The sequence below is a fragment of the Theobroma cacao genome, chromosome 6 (genome assembly GCF_000208745.1).
Source record: "Theobroma cacao cultivar B97-61/B2 chromosome 6, Criollo_cocoa_genome_V2, whole genome shotgun sequence".
NCBI classification, from domain to species: Eukaryota; Viridiplantae; Streptophyta; class Magnoliopsida; order Malvales; family Malvaceae; genus Theobroma; species Theobroma cacao.
In genome coordinates, this window is record NC_030855.1 from 21,996,990 (window position 1) to 22,012,905 (window position 15,916).

Below are 15,916 nucleotides of genomic sequence, written 5' to 3' on the forward strand. Positions count from 1 at the left end.
TGTACATGAATATACTGCAGAATTTATGAAACTAGCAGTGCAAAATGACCTAAGGGAGATTGAAGGGCAACGGGTTGCTAGGTATCTAGAAAGGTTGAAGCCAGTTATTAGAGACAAGATAGAGATATAAGTATTACGAAATTTATCTGAAGCACGAAATATTGCTTTAAAGATTGAACTGATGTTGCGGGAAAAGAATAAACTTGATTATTCTCGCAAGAGTTACAGTGGGGATAATTATAGAGCATTTAACGATAAGAATAAATCAGTTCATGATAGTTCTACATGTAATGACTAGTACAAGGAAGAGAAGGCAACTGGAAAGCAGAAAGTGACAGATACGAAGGATGGACACAAAGCTACAAATCCCTATGCTAAACCAAATCTAGGGAAGTGTTTAAAATGCAATCAACCTGGTCATAGATCTAGTGATTGTCTTCTCAGAAAAGTAGTCCATGAGGTGGACTGAGAAGAAGATGATGATGAGATTAGTTGTGGTCTAGATGGGGATAATGACAAGTATGAGGATGATGACGATGGTTAGAACTATGTGATGAGAAAAATGATGTTGTCTCTAAAATAAAAGGATAATACTTAGCGACATCAATTATTTCGAACCAGGTGCACCATCACTAACCGTTTATTTAACATGATTATTGATAGTGGTAGTTGCGAGAATATTATTAGTAAAGATATTGTGAAAAGTTTGGGATTTAAAGTGGAGAAACACCCTAATCCTTACACTATTGCCTAGATTGAAGCAACAGAGAAGATTCATGTAATAGAACGGTTTAAGGTACCTTTTTTCAGTTGTAAATATAAGGATGAGGTATATTTTGATATTATGGATATGAATGCTTGTCACCTGTTATTTGGTAGGCCTTGACAATTTGGTGTTGTAGCACAGCATGATGGAGGAGAAAATACTTATAAATTAGAAAAAGTTGGCATAAAGTTTACTTTATTACCAATGAAAGGAAGTGTCAAAACCAAAGCTTCTCAAACGGAGTGGCAGACTTTCTTTACTCTTACTTATTCAGGGAATAAGATAGAGACTGCTTTCAAGGAGTTAAAAGAAGTGCCTGCTTTGATTGTAAACTGGTGTTGTCAATTGAGGAGGATTAGAAAATAGTAGAGCATCAAGAAGCAGTCAAATCGTTACTAGTAGAATTTAGTGAAGTGATTCCAAAAGATTTTCCTAATGGTTTACCACCCATAAGAGATATTTAGCACCATATTGACCTGATTCCTGATGCTAGTTTGCCAAACTGGCCTCATTACAGGATGACCCCAAAGGAGAGCAAGATTATCAAGGAAAAAGTGGAGGAATTATTACACAAATGACATATCTAAGAGAGTATGAGTCCATGTGCAGTTCCTGCCTTATTAACCCCAAAGAAAGATGAGAGTTCGAGAATGTGTGTGGATAGCCGGGCCATCAACAGAATTACTATTGGATACAAGTTTCCAAGTCCTAAGCTAGATGACATGCTTGATAGGTTACATGGGGATAAGGTGTTCACAAAAATTATCTTCGTAGTGGATATTACCAAATTTGAATTAGACCTTGGGATGAGTGGAAAACAACTTTTAAGACAAAAGAAGGGTTGTATGAGTGGCTCGTAATGCCATTCGAGTGGACCAACGCACCTAGTACCTTTATATGATTGATGAATCAAGTACTGAACCTTTTATTGCAAAACTCGTGGTGGTTTATTTTGATGATATCCTGATTTATAGTCGATTAGAAGATGAGCACCTTTTGCACCTGCGTGAAGTATTAACAGTCTTACAGAAAAATAAGTTGTATGTGAACTTGAAGAAGTGTAACTTTATCACAAATAAGTTGTTATTCCTTAGGCTATGCAGTTAGTGCAGATAGAATTTAGGTGGATGAAAAGAAGATTCGAGCTATTAGAGAATGGCCTATCCTAAAAACAATAATAGAAGTCAAAAGTTTTCATAGGTTGGAAACATTTTATAGGCGTTTTATCAAAAATTTCAGTAATATTGCAGCAATTATTACAAAGTGCCGAAAAAAGGGAAAGTTATAGTGGAGAGAAGAAGTTACAACCAAATTTGTTTTGCTAAAGGAAAAGTTATGTATCGCTCTCGATTTAGCATTATCAGATTTTGATACATTATTTGAAGTTGAATGTGACGCTAATGGTGTAGGAATAAGAGCTGTTATTTCACAAAAGAAGAAACCAATAGCTTATTTAAGTGAGAAGCTCAATGATGCAAGGTGCAAATAGACCACGTATAATAAAGAAATTATTCTATTATGCGTGGTTTGAAAAATTTGGAGCATTACTTGGTTGGACGAGAATTTATTTTGTACTCAGATCATAAGGCATTGAGGTACTTGAATAGTTAGAAACGGATCAGTAAAGACATACATGTTATGTGGTCTCAATTTCTGCAGAAGTTTCGTTTTAAGCTAAAGCACAAGGTTGGAGTACGAAATAAAGTAGCAGATGCATTGAGTAAACGTGTAGATTTGTTGGTGACAATGAGCCAAGAAGTTGTGGGTTTTGATACAATCAAGGAATTATATCATACAGATGAGGATTTTCATGATACATGGGAGAAGTGTACCACCAATCATCCTATTAAGGATTTTTACGTTCATGATGGTTTTTTAATGCGAGGCAACTAGCTTTGCATTCCTATATCTTCATTGAGAGAAAAGTTGATTAGAGACTTGCATAGCAAAGGTCTTGCTGGTCATTTAGGCCATGATAAAACGATTGCTACTGTTGGAGAAAGATATTATTGGCCACATTTGAGAAGGGATGTAAGATTTGTGCAACGCTATTACATATGCCAAACCGCAAAGGGATAATCCCAAAATACTGGTTTGTACATGCCTTTACTTGTTCCAAAAAATATTTGGAAAGGCTTTTCTATAGATTTTGTGCTTGGATTGCCTAGAACGCAAAGGGCTAGGTACAAGAAAGATGCATATCTACACCGTAGAAAGCAGATTTTTGACGTAGGAGATCAGGTGATGATGTTTCTATGATAAGAAAGGTTTCTAGTAGGGATTTATAGTAAGTTACAACTTAAGAAGTACGGACCGTACTAAATTTTGAAGAGGATCAATGATAATGCATATGTTGTGGATCTGCCAAACATAATGGGATTTCCAAAATATTTAATGCGACAGATATTTAACCATTTCATTCATCTGATGAACCCTTGTATACAGATATACAAGTTAACTCGTGGTTGAGTTTTTCTCAAGTGGAAGGAATTGACGTAGAACATCTAGCAGATAATTTCTTGGAGGAAGCTAAGTGTTAAAAGTCAAAAGAAAAAGCCTAAAAGTCATAAATGGGTATATTCATAATTTTAATATTTTCCTTGTTAGTTAGAAGTCTACATAGGAATTATAAATATAATAAAAAAATTTTATTTAATTTACTTGTACTAAGACTTTAGGATAATGATGTTCTAATTAGAATAGAATATTTATTTTATTTAAATTTTTTGTTAACTACTTTAGTTGTATTAGATAACTAGAAGTAGAGTTTTATTAAAATTTGAGCCTATAATACTATAAATAAAATCTTTAAACTTAATTTTTAAGATCATCGAATAACGTTACTGAATTTTTCTCTTAAACTTGAGTATAAGTTTTAATATTTGATACTTATTATTAACCTTAGAAGCTTAGTTAGGTGATTTTCACGCTAACTTTCTGCATCATGACCAATGATTTTTATACACAATTTCCTTCTCAATCACTCTGGCAAAAGGAATATTTTCTCAAACAGGGAATAATACTATTTTCTTGACTTCGGAAAACACAATGTCACGAGCGCTGGTGTATAGGAATTGAAATTGCTCTCCATCACAATTCAATCCTTTTCAATGAATTGACGAATAAAGCACCCCACGAATGAAATTGCAAGCCCGGTTGTGCCTTTGTCATTGTCGCTCTCATTGCAAAATTCAATGCAGATGGAAATTCAATGCACAACTCCTGCAGCTACGACTATTTTATTTCTTTAATATTGTGTTTTTTGTTCCTAAGAGAAGGTTGGAGAGAGAGAGAGTTGAAATTACACATAATTGAGTGGTCAACACAAACTGTGCAAAGAGCAAGACTGACGGGCTATGAAGTAGACGTCTCTTTACAAAGTTTCAGCGACTTTTTATCCGCTAGGAGAGTGCCAGTGGGAACTGTGCGTGGACCATGACCTCCACCTTTCGATGTTAACAGAAAAATTGTACTGCTGCAACATTATTGACTGTCGTTCTCAGAATAAAAAAGCTATCAAATCGCTGCTTCAAAAATGAATCAATTCTCAATCATAATCATGGGTTGGATTCCTCCAATGGTACTACTTGTGCTCAATTCAAAGAAAGAAACTCGGAAACACCAATAATTTTGGGATTTTACTACATATTTAGCAAAAATGGCAATAGTTTTGAAGAGTGAAATGGATGAAATTGAGCATAATTAATCTATAGATAAAAGTTTGCAATGATTCAGCAAAATGTTACGTAGTGGGAAGAGAGGATCTTCAGCATTCAAGATTGGAAACTACACCATGGGAGATGGAGCGAATAAATGTAATGAGAAAATTAATCAACCTAAAGCCACGAAGACAAGGTCATTGAAAACTATATACATATATACATCTATATAGTTATATTATTTGGGTGGGGGGGTTTGTTTGATTTTTCTCTTTTGAATCAACAAAAAGAAAGGGCATTTTCGAGGCCTTTTCTTTTAGTGGACCATTTGATAATTGACGGCGTTTCCCAGGGAGCTATGAAATACACAGTATGATTCAGTGACATGACAAGGCACTGCCCTTTTTCAGTTCTTTTCCTTTTCATTTGGCATAAAAAAAATTAAAAATAATCAAAATTCTGTACCCAGGATGAAATCAATGTCGCTCGAGTTTGCTCTCTCGCTTATTGATTCCCGGCCGCTAATCCTATCTTTCTTGGGGCATCAAAAAGCGGTTGAACTTTTAACGAATTTCGATTTCTAAAATCTACCGCTGTACGTGGGCTATAAAGCCCACGTGCTATAATATTAAGCTCACATAAGCTCCCGCCCCCGGTTGTTCTGCTCGTGACACGTGGACGGCTAGGGTGAGTCGGCGTGGCCAGTTTTGATTCGTTAACTTCGTTGTCGGTCACACGACACGGCCTGCCCACCTTAGCTACGGCGTACAGGTTGGCCAGCTGGCTGCATAAAATGTACTACTCACTGCTTACCATTTTAGCTATGGGTTCTCGTGGTTATGGCTAAAGGCTAGCCTGACTGTCACTGTTTGGGTCCCATTTCAGGACTGCACGAAATGCTTCACAATAAGGATTCATGCACATCCCCATAAAATATGTTATATATGTTGCCATTTCTTCACTGGACGTGAACCATTCTTCTTTTCTCAATGTTTAGCTCCAATTTGATTTGTCATTCTTATTTACGGTCACACTCAACCCAAACATTTACCTCAGTTAGAAAAACATCCAAGTTTCTGTTCTAAGACACTGTCTTACAAACAAATCAATATCTCTTTAAGCAAATAGAGAGATTAGATAACGAGAGAATGAAATAATAGTTGAAAAAATGACAATCTTTATCGAAGCTAATTTACCTCTATATATAGGGGAGCAAAATAATGTTCATGTTCTTTAGTTAATTAGTACACATAACACCTAATATATACTATATCTCAAAAAAAGGAAAACAAAATATTTGCACGTTAATTTGTGTTTTTAGGGTGTTCATTATCAAAATCCTTTGAATACGCAGTAATTAAGAATGTGAAGAATATAGAAGCTAGTTTTATAGGGCAAAAACAAGTTGTCATCGATTAATAGTTGATGAAACAAAGCCAGAACAATTAGGTAGGCAGTACCATTTATATGAAGTTTTCATGGGGAGTGACCAATGGGTGGGGTTGACCATAGAGGTATAGCGCTAGGTTTCATATAATGGAAAAATGGTCCGAATCAAGAAGACATTATTGACTTCTTTTTTCTATCATTAAGGTTTTTTTTTTCTCTCAAGTTTTCCACAATCGTTTTCTAATGATGCAAACACATGACTTTTTTTTTTCTTTTAGAAATTTGATGTGCAACTTTTTGTTGATGTAAACGTGAGAGACTGATAGCCCAAGGTGGTCCGAGACATATAGGGACCAGGATACACACGTGGTCTTCTGAGGTGCGGGTGACACAGGTGGTTGTCAAGATTGTTTGACACGTGGGAAACCAAGGACAGAGACTGAGATTGGCAGTGCACGCGGTTTTGAATGAAGGGCAGCATGCAGGAAAGGAAAATCCGGGGGTTGGATAAGATCATTTCATGGTTTATAGCCGACTGGAGGGATCAATCAGCATGCAGCGCAAATATCTTCATTCGTGTTGACTCTGATAAAAATATATATCTTTTTGTCAATTCGAAAATCAATGTGACACCAGGGTCACTCAGGCCGCAAACGTCAAAGTGAGTGAGTTTTGCCTTTTCTCTTCGGGGGTTTCAGGGGCTAAAAAAAGTCTTTGTGCTCTTATCGTCTAAGTTGTTAGGTGGGAAATGATCCTTCTCTTGATTCGAGAAAGTAAAACCCCAAACCAAATCAATATTAACCTAAAGCGATGGACTCCTCCCCCCCCCCCCCCCTTCCCCACCCTTTTCTTTTGTTTTGGCTTAAAGTAATATGAGATTATGCATGGAAATCCTTGCCTACCTAGCTAGGTAGAAGAGATCGAGAGATTAGATAATAAACAGCTTGCAAGTAATGATTCTTTAATCAAGATCTTTTGACTAATTGTTAGAATTATTTTCCATTACGATTATCAAGAAACATGATATAAATATAGATTAATAGGAAATCTAGTTAGAATGCTGTTCAAAAGGTAAATGCATCCTAATATTTATTTTATTAATTGATGCATTATCTCTTTATCTAAAAAATAATATTTAAATCTTTTTTTTAATTGTAAAAAAAAATTAACTAAAGAAGAAATGCATATAAGAAACAAGCATAGCCATATTATAACAGCTATTAGTGTCAAATTAACGTCAAAATTGAGTAATAACTTGACTAACCTTACAAGATAAAAAATATTTAAAATCTCAGTAAGATAAGTGCGTACTGACCTGCTACGTTTAAAATTTTTCAAGGCAGAGATCTTGGTTGGAACTTGGAAAGAGCAAGATGATTAATTTTCAAGTGACTGTAAGGAAGCACCGGTTGAAATGAATTTTGTGCTAAAAAAGAAATAATTAGAATTCCTCGAACTCTGTTTGCATGATATCAGGTTGTTTCAATTTGTTGCATAAGCCATTAATTAAAGTCATTCCGCTTAATCTTTCGTGTAATATGTAGTACGACGCACATGGATTAGGATTGAGAAGAGACCACGAGGGGCCAGGGACGAAGGGGTGGAGCCCATGACGTGCATTGGCCCAGAAGTTGCTCGAGTATCGGGTGCCTGGTCATCGCACTTGGTGGCTTTTATGGCTAACCATCCTGGTTCCTCATTTCCCAGCGCATGCGAACTACGCAGTAGAAATTAAGAACATTTGCTACTTGGTGGGGAACATGAATACATAAAGTTCCAAACCTGGCGTCCAGCTTAATTTCATGTAAAAAGATTTTTCAACTATCTCATTTCGGGCTTAGACCATAGATATTTAGGTAGAATTATTGGGAGATGCATGTTGTCTTTGTGCTGGTTTTGGACTACAGGGTAAATAATAAATATGTTTTGTTAAAGAGATCTCAGGTCCAGAGCAACTGGGCATGTTGTCTTTGTATTCGAAACTCTGAATTTGTCTACTAAATTGGGCTTGTGAAAGTAATTGCACCAACCACGGTTCAGGGCAGTGTATATAAATATTGGCCCATATCACAAGAATTGGGGGTTGGCCCATTTTGCAATTGATTGGTGAATCTTGCTTCTACTTCTACAAGGTAGTTTACTCAGAATTTAATGTATCTGTAATCTGTGGCCCTTATTTAGAACAAGACTGAACAAAGTAATATTGTTTTTCACATCAACGTATTTGGAGTACAATCTAACCACAGAATAGTGGTTCATTCATATCAGCAACCCTGGCATAGAGGCTGAATACATGAAAGACTACTTAACTTGGATCATGGAGTCCGACCCTCTTGTGCTGTAATAAAATTACTTTTGTCCATCGTTTTTACCCCCAACTCCCTGTCTTCTTATGCCAATTAGGAGCCAGAGGGCGAAACTTCGCTGGATTTTGCAAATTCTTTCCATAACCGCTGCGCGTCGTCTTCTTTATCCAACATGGTGTATACAATAGCCTGTCGATGTAAAAGGAAAGAAAGCAAAAAAACAAAAACATTGACAATCAAAGCAGATTTTGACCTCAACAAAAACATTGACAAGAACTGATAATAAAACAAGATTTGTCTCTTTGAGCATGTCAAATTTAGTGCTGAGTAATCGGTTTAGGGCTTGAGCCATTCTCAAAGACTTTAAAAAGATGAAAGCTGATTGCTAAGACATCCTATAAGCACAACACATTGGCAAAGAACTTGGATTGGGCCTCCATTTTCACCTTTTTGTTTGACAATGCAATAGCTTGCAAACAAAATGAGACTTGAAAAGGGGTTATAAATTTGGCAAATACTGGAAACTATGCCAGCTGAATTCTGATAGGAAAGGTCTTATCTACTTCAGAAAATATATTCTGCAAATTAAATTTAGATGGATGAACCAACCTTGTAAAGAATAGGCCGAACATCAAATTCCGAAACATGTTGATCGTGATCTGCAGGCAAAAAGTTCAAGGCTTCTAGGTATTTTCCCTGTCCACAGAGAATAATCAGAGATTCTCAAACAAAAAAGAAGAGGAACATAAAATTTAATCCAGTTTCTGAACAGGGAATTTAATCAGCTTCACCGCCCACCCTCCGGCCGCCTTTTTGGCCCAAGGAGGAAGCCTTATTAGCTCGATAGTTCAACCATGCGCCAACATATATATATGTATATGACCAATTACGGGATTCATGTAACTAAAACCTGCAACTCTTAACGAGAATCTTACTCAACTTTATTCGTTTTGCCAAAATTTCGACAGACAATAAAATTTTGAAGGTGTCTTAATTAAGTGGACTTCCATTTGAAATCCAAATTGAATTAAGCTAGTTACTTCGAAGTGATCAGTTTTGGTGAACTGAGACGAAATGATTTTGGTGCTCTAGTTAGGCAAAGCAGATCAGGACCAGCTATTTAAACTAATATAACTAGTTACTTACATTTATTAATGAAGTAGAACTAGGAAAAGTTTTAGCAAATACCTGAGAGATGAGAATTTCTGCTAGTACCATGCTCATCTCGTAAGCGGACTCACCGTCCAATCTCTTGTGTTCATTCTTCAACATCTGCAGTGCCTGATCAGGCTTCCCACGTTTCATTAGGCCCACCGCCGCCAGCTACAAAAATTAAACTTTAGTAAGATAATGCATCATAGCAAACTACAGTGACCTACAACTCAAAATCAGCATTTAGTAAAAGCTCATAGTTATTATCGGAATCTGGAGTTTTTATTGGGTTATCCGCTACACAGATTCTATCTAATCAAAGGTTAGGACATATTCCATGAAGCCTAGAGGATCAGTTTCAGGAATGTTAAAGCATAATGCTGGCTAGTTTTCCTAGGCTGATTCACAACCCAATCGATGAGCAATTCTGAATTGTTATATATACATGCACTTGAGTTCAAGAAAAGTAATTCCCATTTCCTGACCAAGAAATCAGGGCAACAAACAAGCCATCAAGCCTTTTTTTTTTTTAAAGGTAACAAGCCATCAAGTCTCTAACACCAGGTTAAACATCCAACTAATAAAAACTGATTGATTAGGCGGATGTGTGGCATAATTATGCCATTTAACAGTGAATTAAATGATTATCAGACCATTTTGATGAGCTTCTTGTCCAGATTATTTTTTTTCTCCCGGACTGCTTTTTAAATTAATTAACTGTTCATCACCGATCCCATTGACATTATGAGGACAATTAATCGCACTGATAAGAACAAAGACAACGTAAGGGAAATTAGAGAATCCTAAGACTACAAGTCTAGAGTAGCAAAAGTTAAACAGACTTAATTAAAAAGTTGTGTACAGAAGTCAACCTTGAGCTCTTCAATTTGCTGCTTGGACAGAAACGGCTGCCTTAGAGTAGGCGACGGTGTCAACGTAATACCCTCCTTCACCCTTGTTTCATCTTTTGAAGTTAGGATCACAGTCACATCCAACAATGACTTCAGTGCCATTTTCTTCGGCGGTTGAGGTGTTAATTGCTGGAAAGACGGAGCTTTCCGATAAACCTGCTGTTTGGGACCGGCAATGGCTTTAAGGTTCATCTTGCAGCTGCAACCGATGATACTTAGAGCACAAGCCAAAGCTAGAGAAGCCCCTACAGCCCCTCGAACAACCTTCCCACCATCCTCTTTTGCAGAAGGCATTGAATTATTAGATCTGTCAAGTGCAAGAGGTCCGGAGGTACTATAGAAATGATGACATTTCCGGCGGTTAGTAAAACCGCTAGAAACTGACATAGAAGAATGGTTATAGCCGAAATAAAGTTTGGTGGAGGCTGGTGAGGTAACATTGGTGCTGGAAGGCATGCGAAGGGAAATGCTTGGCAGAGGGCCATAGCCAAGGCAAAGTGCAGCCTCCATGAAGAGAAATGGTTTTTTCTTTGGGGGCAAATCAAATCAGAATACTATTGTTTATTGATTGAGTTAAGCCTTTTACTATTTATGGTTTGCACATTGCTTTAAAGCACAATTTCAGAATAAAAAGGGCACTACTCCGATTTGCAAACTTTCAAGATTATCAAGAAAGGTATCATTTTATTGCTTTAAATGGAAGTAGTGCTTGTTTATTGGCAAGGCATCAGCTCTATCTTCTTAAACACCCAAAAAACTAAGAAGGAATTCTAGCTTTATTATACTTATAATGAGGACTATCTTAGACAAAATTATTAAGAGATAAATCAAGTCCATCAATCCTTAATATACTTTTATTTGAGTTTGTTACAATGCTCAACATATATATGGTGATATATATATATATAGTTAAGGTAAAGGAGGTATGTTGAGAGTTAACCAAACCTCTATAAATTCTTGTATTTAATTTCTTTTTTGCTGCTGTTTTTAGTTTACAAGTATTATATATAATTTCCAGGTATATTTACTTCATGTTTATCATTTATTACCTTTATTTGAAGTGCAATTGGCAGGCAAAATATTCTTTTATCTTGTTTATTTAATAAAAAATCACAATAATACTACTTGCAAGTCACTTTAACAATATGAGGATTCTATTAGTCATGAATTATGATAATTATTTTCAACTAAAGTTTTTTAACTGTTTTGTTTTTGCTCAAGTTTAAATGTTTAGAATTTGCTATTTTGTTAATAAGCTAATCATTTTCAGTTCAGATTTTCCAATTTTAGGATTAATAACTTTCTTGAAGGTTGCTTTTAGTATAGTAGAATAATAATTTGACTAATTAAAAAATAATTTTGTAACTATAAAATAATATAATCAAAATTGATAATAAGAGACAATTTAGTCTTAACAAAAGTATTACACTGTTTAATTTTATATAGATATAGATTTTCATTATTTTCGCAAACTTATTAAAACTATTCAATATTTTTGGATACTATCTAATTTACCCAATTCTGAATTTTTATTAAAATTTGAATTAAACATCTCCCCCCCTTTTATTTCTTCAAAATATTTCTTTTGCGGATTTTGGTAATTTTCCTTGAAGGTTGGGGAGATTTGATTATCTATCCTAAACCTCATGTTTTGGTCCAATGATTTAAGCTTAGACGTTCTCTTCTAAACAAAAAAAAATAAATACATACTAAATAAAAATAGAAATTGCATTTGTTTTTATGAGAATGTATCCTACTATCAAATATTTATATTGTATATAAAAGAAAGTCCCAACGAGATTTCCACACTTGGCCACCTGAAAGTTTTAGAAAGAATTGTGAAGTTTGAACAAGACTTCCAACAGGACTCTTAAATTTTACCACGAGTCCCTTAAAGGAAGGGAGTTGCGATATGTTTGGTGGGTGGATCAGGTTGTCTGCAACGTACGAGTTTACCTCTGTTGCATTATAATTACAATAGAGTGCTGTTGGAATAGTTGGTGTAAATTTCCTTACCCACCAGATAAAATTAAAAATGAGACTGAAAATCTATGAAAGACGTAGTGGGAAGCATAATTTTCATATTATTATACTAGAATATTATTAGGACTTGTCTTACTGCATTGGTATGTCTTCAGACTCCAGAAATTCCTTCATATGCTGTACCAACATGGTATGTATGATCGTCTGTGGAAAAAAAGTGAATGACAAGAACTATTAAAATGGGAATTTAACCAGTAAACTTTTTGGAAAACTACTTAATCCTGTTTTTCCTTGTGTAAAATTCAGTAGGAGAAACCTTTGTAAAGTTGGGGCCGGCAATCTGATGAGTGGCTTCCCCTGCTTACACAGGCATTCACATTTCAGGGCTTCCTCCCAAGCGAGGGACTGCCTGTCAGTCAGTTACTTAATTTGGGCAATTATTTTTTTGGCTAGGAACCTCCCTGTCCTAGCTGGCTGCAAACTGCGGAATATTTCTATTCTATGCTTCATCTCTTGAAATCATTCTTCTGTATCTTGATACAATCTTCAACGGATCGTATGGTTCCAGCTACTTGTTTGCAGTCACGGGAATTCTAATCATTACGGGATTCTCGTAAAAGGCTCAATTTAGTTGCTCCCATACGAAAAATTGAAGCTTTCCTCAAGTTACATACATGGTTTTGAATGCCTACAGAAGATAATGTGCATATATAACTGCTAGGACATGATAGTTATGTAAATTATCTGAGTTATAATACAATATTATTATTTAGTTAGATTACAATATTTAATTAGAATTAACTTATGAATAGAATTAGTCTTTTATATATATATAATTTTGATTTATGTGTAAAATATATAATTACAGAATACAATATTTCTCTTCTACTTTAGTCTAATTGGATAATGATATTATATTGTAACTCTAACTAGATAATTTATATAATTATCTTGAAAGTAACATTAATATAATAAATCATAAAATTATTTTTATAATTATCATCTTAACAAATGTAATCGTTAACCTTCTCCGTTTTTATATTACACAAACACTATTTAACTTAATAAATAATTAACTTTGGACATATCTAATTCAAACAAAGACAACGGTATAAATAGATTATTGACTAATTAAATTTTTTTCAATTAATTATTATCTACTTATTTAAATTATTGTTCTCATATTATAATTTTTTTTCTTTTTAAAAAGTAATATTATGAATTGAAAATCTGGCCAGGCATATTTCCATAATACATATAAAAAAACATTAACAATAAACGACGGAAAATTAATAGCATGAGGGGTGCGAAAGAATTTATTCGAACAACCAAAAACATCGTTCTTTTACTTGAGATGATTGTCCGTAGAGTGCATTTCCATCCTTCTTGGTGCGGTCGGATGGGTAAGAGGCTAAGAGCCAAAGAACGATTACCAAGCTTATTATCTGTGGTTTTCCTTGGAGTTTCTTCCCGGTTCGTTTTATCACCGCTCATGCGTCCAGTGATTGGAAAAGGACGAGCAGAAACAGTAGATAGCCATGGTACTACAATCCCTCTCAAATTTTTCTTTGCTACCCCTTTTCACTTCTTGGAGGCCTTCTAGACCTTAGAGCCACAGGAATTGTAGAAGCACTGGAAATTAATGGAAAAGAGAAGAATAGGTGGCATGGAAACAGTTAACTGGGCAGTGAAAGTTGGCTGTGGAAGCCTCACGTTGAGGCATATAGTAGGCGTCCCACTGAGCAGGGAAACTGCAGATTCCAGAGAAAGGTTGATTAATGCGTGGTTTCGAAGTTGAAGGATACTGCTCTGCCTTTTAATGTAGTGGGGTTTAGGAATGTCACTCTAATAGTGCTGAGCAGATGTCATATCAATCTTTAAATAATCAAAGCTAAAGGAATAAAGAAATAAGTGCTGTATATTATCTTTTAACAGGTTGAAGCAAGGTATTATTACTCTTTTTATTTGCTTTTAACTGAAGTAACATCTCTTTACGAACCCTCATTTTCTTATTCACACACTAGAAAGCGCTTGTTCCACATATGGCAGTCTGTTCGTGAGTTTTTTCTTCTTTATACAGATTCTCTTTGAACATTTTGTGATTCCATGAGAAAGCTTATACCATAAAATTATGGCAAAAAATTTTAAACCAATTTTCTTTATTAGCTGACCCGAGGACAAGGCTAAGGTATAATTGAAGTTTTTCCTTGAACATCAGCTGATTCCCAGGGGGTTGCCTTTACCCATAAAGCAAGCCAGAAATCAGATAATTGAACCTCCTGATTACATCGCCAAATTTTCTACATCCCCGCCAAATTTCCTTCCGCTTTGATATTGGGTAAATTTTAATCCATAGTACAAACATTTTTCCCTCACAAAAAGTTTAGATCTCTTATGGCAAACTCGGCTAAAAAGATCAATAAAGAGAGTACGTATAGAACAATAGCTGTGGCAGCAACGCCCATTATCATCCTTGGCGGTATTTGCATTGGTTTTGGGTGGAGATATGTGAGGCGTGCTTGGAAATCAAAGCAAAATCATGTAAGGTCCGTGTCCTTGGCAGCCCTCCAAGGAGGTAAACTGGCTTTGGATAGATTGGTTGATTATCAGAAGTATCGGGGCAAGGCAACAGAAACAGATGTTGATATAAAAGAGCTGGAGACTCAACTTGGAAAAGAACATTCTAATTTCAAGGAACTTCAGGTTTGAACACCTCTATTAGTCCAAGTCACAATTTTCAGCCAAATTTCTCTGGTCTTGTATTCTTCTTCTTCCTTTTTTCTTTGGTAAACTTTAATTACTTAATTTTTTTTACAATTCCAATTATCAGTTTCATGATTGCCTACTATACTATGTCTAATTTTCTATACGCATCTTGTTTTATGCCCAATGATTATAACTTTTGTGTAAGATATGAGTTTAAATATGCTCTCTGCATTTGATTTGAAAGCGTGTTCTTGCGAGGCTGGAAATGAGCAGAAGAGAAGATGAAGCAATAAAAGTGCTAAAAAATGCATTGAAAAAGGCCAAGAGGGAGCGCAAATCACATGAAGCTTATGAAATTGAAATGTTGCTTGCAGAAATGTTCATCTACAAGGTTTCTTTCTTAATTTCTTGATTTGCAGAAATGTTATTTCTTCGACTGTTATTTTTTACAACTTAGAGAGCAACTTCACCAAGACATATTAATGTTTTCAAACAATTTGCTCTTCATGTATGGGATTTGCTTTGATTGGCCAAATTCAAAGCTCCATATGGGATATGCTTTGATTGACCAAAATGGCTTGTGAATGAACATGAGCAGTAGGCAGAGTAGTGCCTGCTATGATAATGCCGCAAGAGGTGGCTTCATAGTAAATTGATAGAGGTTGGTCTAGACTTAGTGCTGCCGGTCAGTATACCTTTGTTACTTGGGATCCAATCCTCATCCAATTGTGCTTCACATTTCTTTTTTGCTTCAAACAATGGCATATGCATCCAACTTCTGGGACAAAGGTTTCTTAAATGGATTCTGCTTCGAAATTTCTCTATAGGGAGATTTTGAAAATGCTTCGAAGTGCAAATGCTTAGCGGCAGGGGAAGAAGAAAAAGTTTCTGATCCACGAATTCCTCTTTATAAGGTGATCATACTGCACTATCAATCAATCTTCTTGACAACAATTCAATCCTTAGATAGATGTGAAATTCCATATGTTTTGTTTCATATATATATACTCTTTTTTTTTTGGTAGGGGGGGGGGGGGGGGGGGG

The 15,916-nt window shown here is 35.5% G+C and overlaps 2 protein-coding genes across 2 annotated transcripts in view; one reads left to right on the top strand and one right to left on the bottom strand.

Annotated features, from left to right (window-relative positions):
* On the bottom strand, window positions 7,969–10,761 carry LOC18596502. Its single transcript, XM_018122697.1, has 4 exons — window positions 10,145–10,761; window positions 9,309–9,443; window positions 8,730–8,816; window positions 7,969–8,309 (listed from the first exon to the last, which is right to left on the bottom strand). Exons 1-4 carry the CDS (start codon window positions 10,691–10,693, stop codon window positions 8,214–8,216), a joined length of 867 nt encoding a protein of 288 aa, XP_017978186.1. The 5' UTR covers window positions 10,694–10,761; the 3' UTR covers window positions 7,969–8,213.
* The window catches only part of LOC18596504, a 2,192-nt gene continuing 623 nt past the window's right edge, over window positions 14,348–15,916 (top strand). Inside the window, exons 1-3 of the mRNA XM_007025021.2 lie at window positions 14,348–14,869; window positions 15,117–15,263; window positions 15,700–15,786. Of these exons, the coding sequence (XP_007025083.2) occupies window positions 14,561–14,869; window positions 15,117–15,263; window positions 15,700–15,786 (543 nt within the window). The 5' untranslated portion in view covers window positions 14,348–14,560. The remainder of the gene's footprint in view (window positions 14,870–15,116; window positions 15,264–15,699; window positions 15,787–15,916) is intronic.